Source organism: Dysidea avara, chromosome 2 (assembly GCF_963678975.1).
Source record: "Dysidea avara chromosome 2, odDysAvar1.4, whole genome shotgun sequence".
Classification (NCBI taxonomy): Eukaryota; Metazoa; Porifera; class Demospongiae; order Dictyoceratida; family Dysideidae; genus Dysidea; species Dysidea avara.
In genome coordinates, this window is record NC_089273.1 from 8,820,403 (window position 1) to 8,838,409 (window position 18,007).

Genomic DNA, 18,007 nt, shown 5'->3' on the forward strand with positions numbered 1-18,007 from the left:
CTACAGTAAAATCTCTTTGCTACCTCCCTCGATGTTATTGTATCAGAATTCTCCAGATCTTCCTCTGTTTGAGCAATCATTACATTGTACTTCTCGAGCTCATCTGATTAAAATTGTCTGCTCAACACTCCTTTAGTGTGTGCCATCAGGCATAAATATCCATTTTTAAGTGGAAGCTATAGTGTACTAACAAATTAAAGCTAAACAATAGATTATGTAACAACAATAGAATAAAATATTTAATGAAATAATATACATATATGTGACTGTAAAAAATTGGCTATATTTTCCAATGGATGCAAATTAATTAATATGGCTGCTATCACATATTGTGGGTATTGTTCTATAATTGTAGGGAAGTGTAGGCTCTTGGGCAAATCTTTTATAAGCAGAACAGACCACTGTATATAATATTATTCATCAATAATTGAAAGCACACAATAACAACTATAACTCTTACAACTACTGCACACAATATTAATATTACAAGTATATGCATAATGAATTATTACATCATGTCACATCATTACATTACATCATAAACTCTATTACAGGTATGAAGGAGGAGTAGCATTATGTAATAATGGCCTGATTTTTGAATTTTCATTATATCAATTAAACAATGGATCATGAATCCAATAGGAAGTAATATATGTGTAGCAATTGCAGCCACAATGTACTGCGTGGAAGAAGAAATAAAAATTAAAATTTACAATGCGTTTTCAGTGTATATGGTTGCTATGCAACAGCTAGATAATTAACTTGACTATTCTAAAGAACATACATTACTATAGTATACCAGCTTGTGTACTTTCAAAGTAATATATAGCATTTCCACTGTGGAGAAAAAAAGCACTTGTGCATTCAGGAGTGGAAGGGTAGAATGTGACAGCTTTATTATCAAAGTCAACCACTCATCATAGTATTATTGTGAAATATTACATCATCTGCAGTTTCACAATTGGTGTAACATTCCTGGAATGTCAACAATCTACAAACAGTACACAACACTATTAGTCAGTCAGCAACTTACTGCTTTCCAATTCGAAACATTGTTTCAAAATGTATAATAAGCCTATATCACCAAGCCTGGAGTTTGATTGTGGGTTTAATTTCACTCAGCTGAAGCTACCTTAAGATATGTATGGGCCCCCACTGATTATCTTTTTCATCTCTCTACTGTTCACTGGATTAATCTAATGGAAATTCTATGAGTTAATGTTAATCAAGAGTTTTACTCTTGGTTGATGCAAATTGGTTACTTTATTGATACAAACATACTGGCTTTGTTCATCGACTTGAACTGTCACTACAATAAATGTGTTTTTGTGCAAATCACGCACACACACACACATCACATACTTCAGCGAAGTATGTGATGTGTAGGAGATGATGGTCCACATTTGCTAACTAATCGACAAATGGGTTCATATTTGCTAACTAATGGACAAATGTGGACAATCATCTCCTACACATCACATACACCACAGGTGCATGTGCATGCTATGTACAGCACATTTAGGGCATACCACATAATTATGCCCGAATACACATTTTATTGTAGTGTGTCTGTGTAATGGCTTAGCACAAAATAAGTTTATTTATAGCACATAAAAATTGAAGCTTTTCTATACATCCTACTACCTCTAAATGATACAGGATGCCATGTACACCAATATACAGTCACACTGCTTGTCTTGTATGCTTCACACACTATATCCTGAAAGTGTGCCTGCACCCAAAGGGTGTGCTGCTGGTTAAGTGTGCTATGCACCACCTCAGTTTTAACAGTGTAGGTTTGCATCATGCAGTAAAGCAAATTATATCTTAATTACAGTAAAGCAAAATACATCTCAGCTCTAGAGAATAGAATAGCTAATCAGACCAAAATATGATTGCTTTATAGAGGTATATACCTAGCTAGCTCGATCTTGACTGAATTACAGAAACTGCTAAGAGACTAGCCGGGCCCCTTCCCACTCCCTCTTCCCCAAAAAGAAATGAAAGCAGAGTGCCATCCGGCATAGTCAATAGGTACGACAGTGTAAAAACCTTCTGCTTGATATTATATACAAAGCAGGTTAGCTATAGCCTATACTCAGATGGTACGATTTTCCGTACCATACGCGTATGGTTGTACCGTACGCGTATACGCATATGGTATGTACCATACGCGTATGGTACAAAATAAAAATAGGTGGGGTCTATTCTACGGAACGGAACGGAACGGAACGGAACGGAATGATGGACTAAACTACGGAACGGAATGCTTTCTCAGATTGAAGCTTGCAGCTTACCATTGCTGTACAAGTTATCAGTGGCACTTCCAGCAGGTAATCAAACGTACCCCAAGAAAGATAAAACGAATTTAAGGATCGATTGTGGGTTCTTGTTGGTTGTCATTAGTAACGAAGTACTAATTGTGGGAATAGCTGACTCAGTGTGTTCATCTTCGGATATATCAAGTAGGGAACTTAATGCATGACTTGTTTTTACTAGTATGTGAGTTATTTTTACTTACTTGACTTTAGAATGTACAGTCTGAGGCCCAGCCTTTCTAATCGGCATAAATCAGTATGTGTATAGCTACACTACAAAGGAAACAAGTATGGTGACAAGCTGAATCAACTCAGTCTAAGCAGAATCTAAAGGAATTTTGTGCAGTGTGTGAGGAGCAAACATTCAGATACCTCAAGGAGGCTATATTGTGTGAACATCAATGGTTCATTAACAGAGTAGTGGACTATTGTCAGATATCTCAGCCTGAGTACTGAGTTGAATTCTGGATGGGGTCTATTTTACAGAATGGAATGCTTTCTGAATCAACTTGCAGCTTGGCTAGCTGCTATCATTGCTGAAATTGCATTTTATCAGTGGAACCTCCAGGAAAATGGAATAGGATAATTATAAAACATTAATTAAGTGATTGTTTAGGTAATCATGACTTTATTCAGTCTAATAAACAGAATATATGGTTGATTGAGTGAGGTATCACTTTCAGAATGTTCAGACGACCAGTGATGAGATGCATGGATTCATCGAATTTTTGTTGTGGTTGGTGACATTAAATATCCAAAAGCAAACTGACTGTATAATATTAATTCACTTTCTTTATATTTCTCAATTTTGAGCCTGTATACAAATAATTGAATTTTCCTTGTCAATAGAAATCCTAGAATAAGATGGGAGAGAAACTTATCTTTGTTTACCTATACTGTACAACCAAGAGTTCGTAATACTGATTTGTATGGGGGAGAGTGTCTAACTCTCAGTATGGCCTGTACAAACACCCTACGTAAAGTTCACCTTTCATCAAATCAACACATTTACTGGGGGATAGAAAACTGTTGATTAGTGTTGCTGAAGAAGGTAAAGCCTTTGTTCTGAAATAAGGCCGAGGTGTTACTTTAAGCAGGGTGTTTGGTGAATGCATTCAAGTTAGACACTCGATCTCCACCTTATTATGAACTCTTGGTACAACTTCAAAGGAAAATGAAGAAAACATACAGATGAATCAATAAAATCACTACAGTAAGGTGAATTACAGACTAGTGAGATCTTGGTTAATTAATGACAGTGGTTGGAGATTAAGTGTGGTAGCTTCTTGTTCTTGAATATGCAAAGTGGAAGTACAAATCAAAATGGGATATCAATTTCATTATGAAAATTTGTATACATAAATAATCTAGCATTACTATTTCATTTGTCCTCCACTTAAACATGCTACAACAGTACTAGTGTCAGTACATTGGCAGTGAGTCTACCTTGAAATTTCAACTCTAGAGTAGATCCAACACAGGACAGCCCGCACTGTAACAAATACATGTGATCCCATTGTAATTTCATGGACCAGCTGGACTGGGAATCACTTGAAAATAGACGAACAAATTTAACCTGTTTTGTTTGAAGTAAAGCATGTGAAATGTTACACTTAAGAAATCCTAGGATTCTTAGGTGGTATGTAATTAATGTGAGTGTTCCTTTTCAGGTCTGACTAGATACATTGAAATTACACACACATCCTGGTCCAAATCACGTTTGCCTGGTGGCTACGGGCATGGTTTCACATGCGGCTTATAATAGAGATTTGGCTGATCTTGGAGTTTTGGCATTTAGCCTGATTCAAGGCTAGCAGTCAGACACATCCTTGAATTGTGCAACAGATAAAATCAGCTCACTATTGAATACGGCATTAGTCCACTGCACCAGCTGTTAATATATAAATAACTCCATGCATACACTTCAGTGATGTTTGCAGAATATACCCTCCTTGCGGTCTGCCAAAATATTTGCTCCTCACACACTGCACAAAATTCTTCAAGTTTTAATTCAGCTGGCTCTTTCCTGTTACCAGTATCTTCCTGCTTGCTTTATTTATACACTGACTTATGACTTGAAAGACCGGCCCAGACTGTTTTCTAAAGTCTAAATAAGAAAAACAGCTCACATAAAGTTCCCTTCAGTATGGATGAACATCACTGATACAGCTCATCCCACAATAATACTTCGTTACTAATGACAACCAACAAAAACCCACAATCGATCCGTTAATTCTTTTTATCTTATGTTTAATCACCCACTGGAGATGCCACTGCTAACTTATAAGGGAAATTTCAGCAATGGTAAGTTGCAAGCTTCAATTTGAGAAAGCGTTCCGTTCCGTGGTTTAGTCCATCATTCCGTTCTGTTCCGTTCCGTAGAATAGTCCCCACCTACAAAATACGCAAATGGCATAGAACAGCCACACGATATAACCAAATCCTTTCAAATTTTATACATGGAGGTTATAGTGATAGGTCCTCATAATAGTGCCATAAATGATCAGCTTTCATTGCTCTTCTAGGAAATATCGCGTCCGAAAGCTCATGGGGGTCGAAAATACATGAGCTGCTCTACATAACGAAATAAGATATAAAAATGGGTAATATAACTCAAGTTACTTTACTTACAAATGTAACGCATTATCTAAATAATATAGTTACTGTAACGAGTCTAATATCACCTAATATTATTACTACAAGTAAAGAAGTTACTAATCTCGTTAGTTATCCTCTGAGTAACACCTAGCCACAACGAAGTAATGAAGCCTACTGAATGAAACTTATTCGCCAGCTTCTTACTTATAACCAAGATTTGCACATTGTCTAACAACGCAATCATGTCATGTGATAAAGTGGTAGTTTCACATGTGACAGTTTAAAGCTGTGGACACAAAGTATTATGTAATATTATTATAGTTGCCTTATTTTATGGGTAATATGTAACTGTAACTAAATAGTTCAGTAGCAAGTAATATGTAATAAGTTACTTTTACAAAGTAACTTGCCCAACACTGCAAAGCATTGGTGATACCTACCACAAAGTTGTTTTCATGTAATATTTGTGTAGTGATAATAAAATCTAATCCAAAACAGCCAAGCTGTAAAAAAGTGTGCAGTCCTCAGAAAGGCTATGGGGAAAAAAGATGTGAAATCCAAGGTGGCGGCCAAGAAATGGCTGTGATGGTAGGTTAATGGTAAAAATTTTAATAATGACAATTCAGGTAAATTTTGTGAAGTGGCACAAAAATTCACCTGAATTGTCGTTATTAAAATTTTTACCATTAACCTACCATCACAGCCATTTCTTGGCCGCCACCTTGGATTTCACATCTTTTTTCACCATAGCCTTTCTGAGGGCCGCACACTTTTTTTACAGCTTGGCTGTTTTGGATTAGATTTCATTTCTTTTTGTATTTGTATACCCCAAAGCCGGCCTATGGCCAGCTTTGGGACTTTTTGAACCTATGTTTTTTTTCTTTACTACAGGAAGAAGAAAAGATGAAGTAGATGTACTTTAAATATTTTATCAGTAAATGTACAAATTATATATATAATACATATGTGACCGGATTTGCGAAAAGGGGCCTTCCACACACATCCAATTTGCCAACTTCGACAACTGATAACTTCAGATTGGAAAGAGCTATTGCCTTGAAATTTGGGCAGTGGTGATTTCTTTGCAGCTGAACTCTCTACAAGGTAATCGTTTCTAGCTGATCTCTCTACAGGGAGATTTGTTTGTAGCTGAACTATCTACAAGGTAACTTCTTCTAGCTGATCTCTCTACAGGGTGATTTGTTCGTAGCTGAATTCTGTACAGGTGATTTGTTTGCAGCTGAGCTCTTTACATAAATGGTTTCTTTGTAGCTGAACTCTCTACAAAGTAACTTCTTCTAACTGATCTTTCTACAGGGTGATTTGTTTGTAGCTGAACTATCTACAAGGTAATTTCTTCTAGCTGATCTCTCTACAGGGTGATTTGTTTGTAGCTGAATTCTGTACAGGTGATTTGTTTGCAGCTGAGCTCTTTACAGAATGGTTTCTTTGTAGCTGAACTCTCTACAAGGTAATTTCTTCTAGCTGATCTCTCCACAGGGAGATTTGTTTGTAGCTGAACTATGTACAAGGTAACATCTTCTAGCTGATCTCTCTACAGGGTGATTTGTTCGTAGCCGAATTCTGTACAGGTGATTTGTTTGCAGCTGAGCTCTTTACAAAATGGTTTCTTTGTAGCTGAACTCTCTACAAGGTAACTTCTTCTAACTGATCTTTCTACAGGGCAATTTGTTTGTGGCAGAATTTTATACAGGGTGATTTCTTTGCAGCTGAACTCTCTACATGGTGGTTTCTTTGTAGCTGAACTCTCTACAAGGTAACTTCTTCTAGCTGATCTCTCTACAGGGTGATTAATTCAGAAAAAGGCATTTGGGTCAAACCTATTCATTTATACATCCATGTGTCTACTGTAGTTCTAGCATGATAAATAAGATTTTTTAACTGTATCAACAAATATTCAAAAAGTGGTCACATGACCAAAAATTCCATAGTGGCTACATTGCAGGTCCTGTGGAATAGTTCTGTTATTGCTTCAGGTGATTTTCACACAGACTGACCTTTAAGATTAAACAAGCAAGTGCTAATTTATTATTATAACTTCAAACATTACTTTTAATATCAGTGTAGTTTAACAAGCATATAATTAATATCCAAAAGTAGTCACACTGCCAACAATCACATGTTAACTATATCGTGCATGGTATAGCACCACCAAGTACTATAGATGTAGAAGTCTGCATTTACGTAAGAATCGCAATAACATTGTGTCATATAGATCACCCTAAAATAAAATCAACAATTTTGAAATAGGTGGAAATAAGTGTCAAATGTAGCTATGATAAGTTTTTTGGTCACAAGACCACTTTTTTGGATATTATTTTTTACGTGTGCATGTGTTAAAAGTATGCTGATATCGAATTCTACAACAATCTAATAATAAATTAGCACTTGTTTGCTCTATCTGAAAGAAATCTGCATACTACTAAAGAATTACTAAAGAAAGAATAAAGAATAGTTGTAAGGTTACCCAACCCATTATATAAGATTACCCAACCCTACTAAAGAATAAATGTAAGATTACCTTGAAAGTTGAAAGAATGATTATCAACTGTAAATCTTGAGATATTCATTTTAAATATGGAGAGCAATATAATAGTACCTGACCAGCCACAAATCATGGTTAGTAGGATTTGAAGGCATAGGCTTACAGGACTACACTGACACCAGGAACAGGAATTATGCATTCACACTGTTTTCAGAAGTACAGAATTCCGTGGGGCATGGGCAAATAGAAGACTACATTTATAAATGCACTTGGTTAGCTAAATAGCTCTATAAATGTGACCAGATTTTACAGAACTGATCCAAATCGCACATCAGGCAAAATCAAACTAACACAACCAGTGGATAGCTACACTATCGTACTACAAGTTTTGATCAACCCTCAGCACTACTCAAACTACACGAGGCTGGTTTTTACACACGTCTTTTCTGGGTGGTGTGGAGTGCTCAAATGGTGGTTTCAAGCCTTGTGAAGGACCTGGCTTGGCAAGAATCAGTGGTTTACTGGTGGACAGCCTTATAATGTTGGCCAGACGTGTTCTCTGTTGATTTTGCTACATATCAGCCACTAAGGAGCCAGCGCAGCCCTGTAATCTCGTGTCTGGACTCCAATCGTGGTCTGCCTCCCCGCCACCCCCCAGCCTCCACCCCTTTGTGAGCACTCGTGATACTACTTCGCTCGTCCAACTGCTCAGATTTTCTATCTTATTTGGCGGGAAACTGTACAAGCAGCTACAAGCACTGGAAGTGGCTAGAAAGGTAACAGGTTGATGCATATTTTGTGTAAATTTCATACGCGTGCTTGCTATCCTTGGAGAGTTATGCTGGCTTCAATTCTTTAAAATCGTTTATCTCGAAACTTCTAATGTGCGATTTGGATCGTTTTTCCAAAATCCAGTCACAAATATCAAATCTAGGAAGTTAAAATTTTCTCAGAAGATAGTATTCCTTTCATTCGAATTCATCCAACTATACCAAACAACATTATGCAAATGAATATAAATAATTGTGTACTAGAATTACATTCTTCTCCAACTTAGTGCAATAAACACTGTTATATTCTAAAACTTCTTCCTCTCCCCCATAACAGTGTCTCCTAGATCTGCCTATGCTTGAAGGGAACATGAAATATATTATCCATGAAATCATAAGTTTAGTAAAGCTTCAATCAGCAGCTATAGGGGCTGCACCCTAGACCAATATTTCCTGAGAAATAGTGTACTTTGAAGAATTTGAATTTTGTTTATAATACAGTGTAGTGCATGTACGTAGTAAATTTAGTTAGTGATCTGTGGTGTATTCTAATGTGTGCTATGAATTAAATTTGAATAATCGTTTTATTCTGTTGAATGACATGACACTAATAATGCTAAATGAAAATGAGATATAACTGTACTGAAATAAACTACCAGGTTAATATAATGTACATGAAGTGATTACAATACTAATAGCTACATGATAATCAGTCAAATATCACACATCATCACTGATGATGTTAAATGATGCAATCCTTTGGTCTGATTTTGATTTCTATAAATGGTAGAGGATGCCACTGGCCATTGAGGGCTATTGTATACTTGTGGTTGTACTGATGGTTGAGACCAATGTGGGAGCAGTAGTTGTACCACCATCCACCTCCACCATAATTTAGTGCACAATTGTGTGTACTTCCTGAACGATCATTGTCCTTGTCCCTTGTGGTGAACTTCATTGCATTGTTGTATGAAAATGGATCAGTTGTAACTCCATCAAATCCTGATATGGTCAATGAATAGTGTTCAGTGGCTGGTCCTACTCTAAAGTTACTGTATGATAGATAACCTTTTGTTCCATTAGTAAATGTGTAGTCAATACGTAGCTCCCACTGTCCTTGGTTGGTAAAAGTATGCATCCCACTTAATCCAAACCAAACTTCTCCATTCAAGTTACCAAATCCATCTTCATAATCTATCCAGTCTCTGTTAAAGTCCACACTTCCATCTTTTCTTCTCTGGATAACTAACCATCCTCCTCCTCCAGTGGTAGTATCACAGTATACTCTAGTGTTGGAACACTTCACTCCACCAAAGTTACCAATAGTGTAGACTCCTGGACTCTTTGCATTGAAATGGGTATTATTGTAACAAGACAACAGCAATTTTCAATGGGTCCACCATTAGTTTGACACTCTCCATCAACCAGTACTATTCCTATAACACTAACCACTAGTATTGAAATAGTGATAGTATTGATCATTGTAGACTTGTCAACACTGATCAACTGTAAACTGTTGATAGTACATCAGAGCAGTGGCTTTATTCTACTCTGTATTTCCTTATTAAGTCAAACCGTATACAATGTTTTTGTTGCTGATGCAATGCAAAATTACCAATTATGGAACTTGTTCTGTACCATAACATTAGCTACAATATTGTTTATCCCTATCAGGTAACATACTAGTGTGTTATTGTAATGTGGTTACTACCCCACATCTATGAATATATCATATACCAATCAGCCTATATACACAATCCTGTAATGTGTACATGACTGATGAATATCATGTCCTAATATGGTAATCATTCCAATACAAGTCATCCAATCAACATCCAACATAATTATGAGTGGTACAGCAAGTTACATCGTTGCATGTTATATGTGAATATCTCTAGAGTGAACTGGTGTGGTAGCTACAGAAACAGACACATTATGTGTCTAGCTGTTGAACTATTGTTTATGATGTTTAGGTAGCAAGTCATTCAGTATATAACAGATGAAAACTTACACTCTAACCAAAGTAATATTTTATATTTTTCTATAAAGAAATGTACATATGTATAGGGCTGGGAGATTATATCAATTGTGGAATTAATTGTGATTGTCTTTGAACATCGTGATGTTGATATAATTATATCTAATCAAAAACAGCCAAGCTGTAAAAAAAAAGGTGCGGCCCCCAAAAAGGCCATGGTGAAAAAAGATGTGAAATCCAAGGTGGCAGCCAAGAAATGGCTGTGACGGTAGGTTAACGGTTACATTTTAATAACGACAATTCAGGTGAATTTGGTGCCAAGACCAAGTGGCACAAAATTCACCTGAATTGTCGTTATTAAAATTTTTACCATTAACCTACCATCACAGCCATTTCTTGGCCGCCGCCTTGGATTTCACATCTTTTTTCACCATGGCCTTTTTGGGGGCCGCACCTTTTTTTACAGCTTGGCTGTTTTTGATTAGATATCACTTCTTTTTGTATTTGTATACTGCAAAGCCGGCCTATGGCTGGCTTTGGGGCTTTTTTTAACCCATGTGTTTTTTTTACCACAGGAAGAAGAAAGAACTTAAAGAAGATTTTTAATGCTTCAATTATTTTTGATTTTATTAGTAATTATACAAATTTTATACATATATTTATTACATGCCCATTATTCCCCACAGGATATTTTTTTGCAGCTGATCTCTCCACTGGGTGACTTGAAATGTAGCTGAACTATATACAGGATGGTTTCTTTGTAGCTGAACTCTCTACAAAGTGACCTCTTCTAGCTGGTCTCTCTACAGGGTGATTTGTTTCTAGCTGAACTCTCTACAGGTGATTTGTTTGCAGTTAAACTCTCTACATGGTGGTTTCTTTGTAGCTGAACTCTCTACATGATGGTTTCTTTGTAGCTGAACTCTCTATAAGGTGACTTCGTCCAGCTGATCTCTCTACGAGGTGATTTGTTTCTAGCTGAACTCTCTACAGGTGATTTGTTTGCAGCTAAACTCTCTACATGGTGGTTTCTTTGTAGCTGAACTCCCTACATGATGGTTTCTTTGTAGCTGAACTCTCTACAAGGTAACTTCTTCTCTACAGGGTGATTTGTTGTAGTTGAATTCTCTACAAGGTGGTTTGTTTGAGGCTGAACTCTCTACATGGTGGTTTCTTTGTAGCTGAACTCTCTACAGAGTGATTTGTTTGCAGCTGAACTCTCTACATGATGGTTTCTTTGTAACTGAACACTCTACAAGGTGACTTCTTCTAGCTGATCTTTCTACAGGGTGAATTGTTGTAGCTGAACTATCTACAAGGTAACTTCTTCTAGCTGATCTCTCTACAGGGTGATTTGTTTGTAACTGGACTCTCTGCATGATGGTTTCTTTGTAGCTGAACTCTCTACAAGGTGACTTCTTCTAATTGATCCCTCTACAGGGTGATTTATTTGTAGCTGAACTCTCTACAAGTGATTTATTTGCAGCTGAACTCTTTATGTGGTGGTTTCTTTGTAGCTGAACTCTCTACAAGGTGACCTCTTCTAGCTGATCTCTCTACAGGGTGATTTGTTTCTAGCTGAACTCTCTACAGGTGATGTTTTGCAGCTAAACACTCTACATGGTGGTTTCTTTGTAGCTGAACTCTGTACATGATGGTTTCTTTGTAGCTGAACTCATTACAAGGTGAATTCTTCTAGCTGAACTCTCTACGGGGTAATTTCTTTGTAGTTGAACCCTCTACATGGCGGTTTCTTTGTTGCTGAACTCTCTACAAGGTGAATTCTTCTACCTGATCTCTCTACAGAGTAATTTGTTTGTAACTGAACTCTGTACAAGTGCATTTTGTGGGTGATCGCACCGCAGGTTTGATTTGTTTGTAGCTGAACTCACTAAAGGGTCATGCTGAACTCCTTGCATTGTGTCTAGTTTCTAGCTGATCTCTCTACAGGGTGATTTGTTTGTAGCTGATCTCTCTACAAGTTGATTTGTGTGTAGCTGATCTTTCTACAGGTTGATTTGTTTGTAGCCGATCTCTCTACAGGGTAATTTGTTTGTAGCTGAACTCTGTACAAGGTGCTTTTTTGTAGGTGATCTCACTGCAGGTTGATTTGTTTGTAGCTGAACTCACTAAAGGGTGATTTGCTTGTAGCTGAACTCCTTACATTGTGTCTAGTTTCTAGCTGATCTCTCTACAGGGTGATTTGTTTGTAGCTAATCTCTCTACAAGTTGATTTGAGTGTAGCTGATCTCTCTGCAGGTTGATTAATTTTTAGCTGATCTCTCTACAAGGTAATTTGTTTGTAGCTGAACTGTCTATAAGGTGATTTGTTTGTAGCTGATCTCTCTGCAGGTTGATTTGTTTTAGCTGAACTCTCTACAGGCTGATTTACTTGTAGCTGAACTCCTTACACTGTGTCTAGTTTCTAGCTAATCTCTCTACAGGGTAATTTGTTTGTAGCTGAACTCTCTATAAGGTGATTTGTTTGCAGCTGAACTCTCTACATGGTGGTTTCTTTGTTGCTGAACTCTCTACAGGGTGTTTTTCTTGTAGCTGAACTCTCTACATGGTGATTTGTGACTGAATTTGACAAAACAAGGCTTCGACGCACAAAGCTTTGTTAGGAGATATGGCGATTTTAAGGAATCATTGTGTAATAACTTCCCAGTGCCTACAGCTGTGCAAACAAAATTTGCACCAATTGTTCATCTGTTCACTGGCTATCACTGAGTGGGTGTATACATTTCTGATACCCAAAATTTGCCCTGTTTTGAGCAGCTTTTTTCGAGCGGATAATAATATCACAGATGGTAGTACTAAGGGTGGGAGGGTGGGGGTGAACGGTGGTCTTAATATACGGGTATAAAATGGAGTAAGAAGACGATTGGAGTCCAGAGGCCAAGTTTGGGCTCTCCATGGCCCTCCATGGCCCTCAAATTACTCCAAATTGACTGAGAACACTATTGGCGAGCTCTCTGTGAAGTCCCAGCTCACTACACACCATTATCACAAAGCCATGGCCATTTAATGGTGCCAATCTCACAATCGTGGCTTTGACAGGGTCGGAAGAATGCTGCTACAGAAACCAGACTTGCCAGTGCTGAAGCAAGTACAGTGTGAAATATGATAGTGTATTAGACCAGCTATCCATTTCTGGTAAAATCGTAAGTTTGATTTTGTGTGCGTGGAAGCCTTGTTATATGAAATCCGGTCACATTTGTTTCTAGCTTATCTCTCTACAGGTTGATTTGTGTGTAACTGATCTCTCTACAAGTTGATTTGTTGTAGCTGAACTCTCTGTAAAGTGTTTTGTTTGTAGCTGACCTCTCTTCAGGGTGATTTGTTTCTAGCTGATCTCTCTACAGGGTGATTTTTTGTAGCTGACATGTCTTCAAGGTGATTTGTTTCTAGCTGATTGCTCTACAGGTTGATTTGTTTGTAGATGAACTCTCTACAGGATAATTTGCTTGTAGCTGAACTCCTTACGTTGTGTCTAGTTTGTAGCTGATATCTCTACAGGGTGATTTGTTTGTAGCTGATCTCTATACAAGTTGATTTGTGTGTAGCTGATCTCTCTGCAGGGTGATTTGTTTGTAGCCGATCTCTCTACAAGGTAATTTGTTTGTAGCTGAACTATCTATAAGGTGATTTATTTGTAGCTGATCTCTCTGCAGATTGATTTGTTTTAGCTGAACTCTCTACAGGGTGATTTGTTTCTTGCTTATCTCTCTACAGGTTGATTTGTGTGTAACTGATCTCTCTACAAGCTGATTTGTTTGTAGCTGATCACTGTGTAGGTTGATTTGTTTCTAGATGATCTCTCCACAGGTCGATTTGTTTGTAGCTGAACTCTCTGCAAAGTGTTTTGTTTGTAGTTGATCTCTCTACAAGGTGATTTTTTGTAGCTGACCTCTCTTCAGGGTGATTTGTTTCTAGCTGATCGCTCTACAGGTTTGTTTGTTTGTAGCTGAACTCTCTACAGGGTGAATTGCTTGTAGCTGAACTCCTTACATTGTGTCTAGTTTCTAGCTGATCTCTCTACAGGGTGATTTGTTTGTAGCTGATCTCTCTACAAGTTGAATTGTGTGTAGCTGATCTCTCTGCAGGTTGATTTGTTTGTAGCTGATCTCTCTACAAGGTAATTTGTTTGTAGCTGAACTGTCTAAAAGGTGATTTGTTTGTAGCTGATCTCTCTACAGGTTGATTTGTTTTAGCTGAACTCTCTACAGGGTGAATTGTTTGTAGCTGAACTCTTTACAAGGTAATTTCTTCTAGCTGATCTCTCTACAGGGTGATTTGTTTGTAGTAAAATTCTGTACAGGTGATTTGTTTGCAGCTGAGCTCTTTACAGAATGGTTTCTTTGTAGCTGAACTCTCTACAAGGTAACTTCTTCTAACTGATCTTTCTACAGGGCAATCTGTTTGTGGCTGAATTTTGTACAGGGTGATTTCTTTGCAGCTGAACTCTCTACATGGTGGTTTCTTTGTAGCTGAACTCTCTACAAGGTAATTTCCTCTAGCTCATCTCTCTACAGGGTGATTTGTTTGTAGCTGAATTCTCTACATGGTGTTTTCTTTGTAACTGAACTCTCTACAAGGTAACTTCTTCTAGCTGATCTTTCTACAGGGTGATTTGTTTGTAGCTGAATTTTGTACAGGTGATTTGTTTGCAGCTGAGTTCTTTACAGAATGGTTTCTTTGTAGCTGAACTCTCTACAAGGTAACTTCTTCTAGCTGATGTCTCTACAAGGTATAGTTTATAGCTGAACTCTCTACATGGTGGTTTAGTTGTAACTAAACTCTCTACAAGGTGATTTCTTCTAGCTGATCTTTCTACATGGTGATTTGTTTGTAACTGAACTCTCTACAAGGAAACTTCTTCTAGCTGATCTCTCTACAGGGAGATTTGTTTGTAGCTGAACTATCTACTAGATAACTTCTTCTAGCTGATCTCTCTACAGGGAGATTTGTTTGTAGCTGAACTCTCTACAGGTGATTTGTTTGCAGCTGAACTCTCTACATGATGGTTTCTTTGTAGCTGAACTCCCTAATACAAGGTAACTTCTTCTAGCTGAACTCTCTACATGGTGGTTTGTGTGTAGCTGAACTCTCTACAAGGTGACTTCTTCTAGCTGATCTTTCTACAGGGTGATTTGTTTGTAGATGAACTATCTACAAGGTAACATCTTCTAGCTAATCTCTCTACAGGGTGAATTGTTTGTAGCTGAACTATCTACAAGGTAACTTCTTCTAGCTGATCTCTCTACAGGGTGATTTATTTGTAACTGAACTCTCTACATGATGATTTCTTTATAGCTGAACTCTCTACAAGATAACTTCTTCTAGCTGATCTCTCTACAGGGACATTTGTTTGTAGCTGAACTCTCTACAGGTGATTTGTTTGCAGCTGAACTCTCTACATGATGGTTTCTTTGTAGCTGAACTCCCTAATACAAGGTAACTTCTAGCTGAATTCTCTACATGGTGGTTTCTTTGTAGCTGAACTCCCTAATACAAGGTGACTTCTTCTAGCTGATCTTTCTACAGGGTGGTTTGTTGTTTGTAGCTGAACTATCTACAAGGTAACATCTTCTAGGAGCTCTCTCTACAAGGTGAATTGTTTGTAGCTGAACTCTCTATAGGGTTATCTGTTTGTAATAGAACTCTCTACAGGATAGTGTCTTTGTAGCTGCTCTCTCTATGGGGTGACTTGTTTCTAGCTGATCTCTCTGCAGGGTGATCTGTTCGTAGCTGAACTTTCTACAGGATGATTTGTTTGCAGCTGAACTCTTTATATGATGGTTTCTTTGTAGCTGAGCTCTGTACAAGGTAACTTCTTCTAACTGATCTCTCTATATAGGGTGACTTGTTTGTAGCTGAACGATCTGCAGAGTGATTTGTTTGTAGTTGAACTCTCTACGGTGATCCTTCTAGCTGATCTCTCTACATTATGACTTTTTCTAGCTGAACTCTCTACAGGGTGATCTGTTCATAGCTGCACTGTCTACAGGGTGATATGTTTGCAGCTGAACTCTCTACATGGTGGTTCTTTTGTAACTAAACTCTCTATAAGGTGATGACTTGTAGCTGATCTCTCTACTGGATGACTAATTGTTTCTAGCTGATCTCTCTATAGAGTTATAACTTTCTCTATAGAGTTATAACATGTTTGTATAGCTGAACTCTTTACAGAGTGGTTTTTTTGGTTGGTTGCTGAACTCTCCAGCTACACGGTGACTTGTTTGTACTACAGAGTGACTTGTTTGTAGCTGAAGTCTCTACAGAGTGACTTACTTGTAACTGAACATTGCATAAAGTAACTTGTTTGTAGCTGATCTAGATGAACTCTCTGCTGGGTAGCTATTTTGTAGCTGAACCCTTTACGCAGTGACTTGCTTGTAGCTGAATTCTCTACAGAGTGACTTGTTGTCTCTACAAGGTGACTTGTTTATAGCTGAATTCTCTTCAGTGTGACTTATAATGTTCTGAATCTCTACAGCAACATATTTGTAGCTGAACTCTCTACAGGGTGACTTGCTTGTAGCTGAATTGTCTATAAGATTAACTGTTTGTAGCTGAACTCCCTACAGAATAACTTGCAATGTCATATAATTCTGTAATGGAGTAAGTTATATACGTAGCTGAATGCTCTATTAGAGTGACTGTTCTATTAGAGTATCTCGATCTCGTATATGCTACACGTAGTTGGCTTTGGAATCATAACTCAGTGGTTTATAATCCGATTCTTCTGTACTACTGCAAGGAATTTCTATGATAATTATTCCAGCTACACACCGATTTTCAGCTCACTGCTCTAAGTGGTTTGCCTGGTAGGCGTGAAAACTAATAGTTTTTTTTCATAAAAATCGATCACGTAATTGTGACACAGGTTGGGTTTTGTGTCATATCTCGATGGCCTTTATCTGGATTCCTTTCAAACCACAAAAGGCACTCTTACGATAGTTACTCCATCTGCATAGCAATTTTCAGCTCATTCCTTCAAGCGGTTTACCCTGTGGGCGTGAAAGACCTTCGACCTTATTTTACGCAAATAATTGGTCATAACTCCGTGAATGTTCATCGGATTCCTACCAAACATGATACTGAGATTTGCTTTAATGAGCCCTTTAAGTGTACCAAATTTCAGCCCGATTGGAGCACGAATTCACGTTTTATGGCGGATTTTGCAAAGTGTGCGAAAAGAAGAAGAAAAAAAACCCTAACTTTGGCCTCTCGTATCTCGGAAATGGCTGGAGCGATTTTCTTCAAATTTGGAATGTGGACTCCGCGACCTAGCCGGCACTTCTGTAGCAACTTTAGGTTCAATCGAATAAGGAATCACGGAGCTACAAAGGTGTGAAAATCGCTTTTACTTTCTTCCTGTAAATATACTCACGGTGTGGCGCGCCGGCTACTTGGGCCGCACGACACAGTGTCTTGATTCCCTTCATTCGGATTTATCCAGCTATACCAAACAACATTATGCAAATGAATATAAATTGTGTACTAGAATTCCATTCTTCTCCAACTTAGTGCGATAAACACTGTTTTATCCTAAGACTTCTTCCTCTCCCCCATAACAGAGTCTCCTAGATCTTCCTATACTTGAAGGGAACATGAAATATATTATCCACGAAATCATAGGTTTAGTAAAGCTTCAATCAGCAGCTATAGGGGCTGCACCACCCTAGACCAATATTTCCTGAGAAATAGTGTACTTTGAAGATTTCGAAGTTTTTTATAATACAGTGTAGTGCGTATAGTAAATTTAGTTAGTGATCTGTGATGTATTCTAGTGTGTGCTCTGAATTAAATTTGAATAATCGTTTTATTCTGT

General features: G+C 37.7%; 1 protein-coding gene across 1 annotated transcript; it reads right to left on the reverse strand.

Annotated features, from left to right (window-relative positions):
- Positions 1 to 8,934: 8,934 nt before the first annotated feature.
- Positions 8,935 to 9,613, reverse strand: LOC136247772 (fibrinogen-like protein A). The gene is made up of 2 exons (XM_066039598.1): positions 9,593 to 9,613; positions 8,935 to 9,534 (listed from the first exon to the last, which is right to left on the reverse strand). Exons 1-2 carry the CDS (start codon positions 9,611 to 9,613, stop codon positions 8,935 to 8,937), a joined length of 621 nt encoding a protein of 206 aa, XP_065895670.1.
- Between the last annotated feature and the right edge of the window lie 8,394 nt (positions 9,614 to 18,007).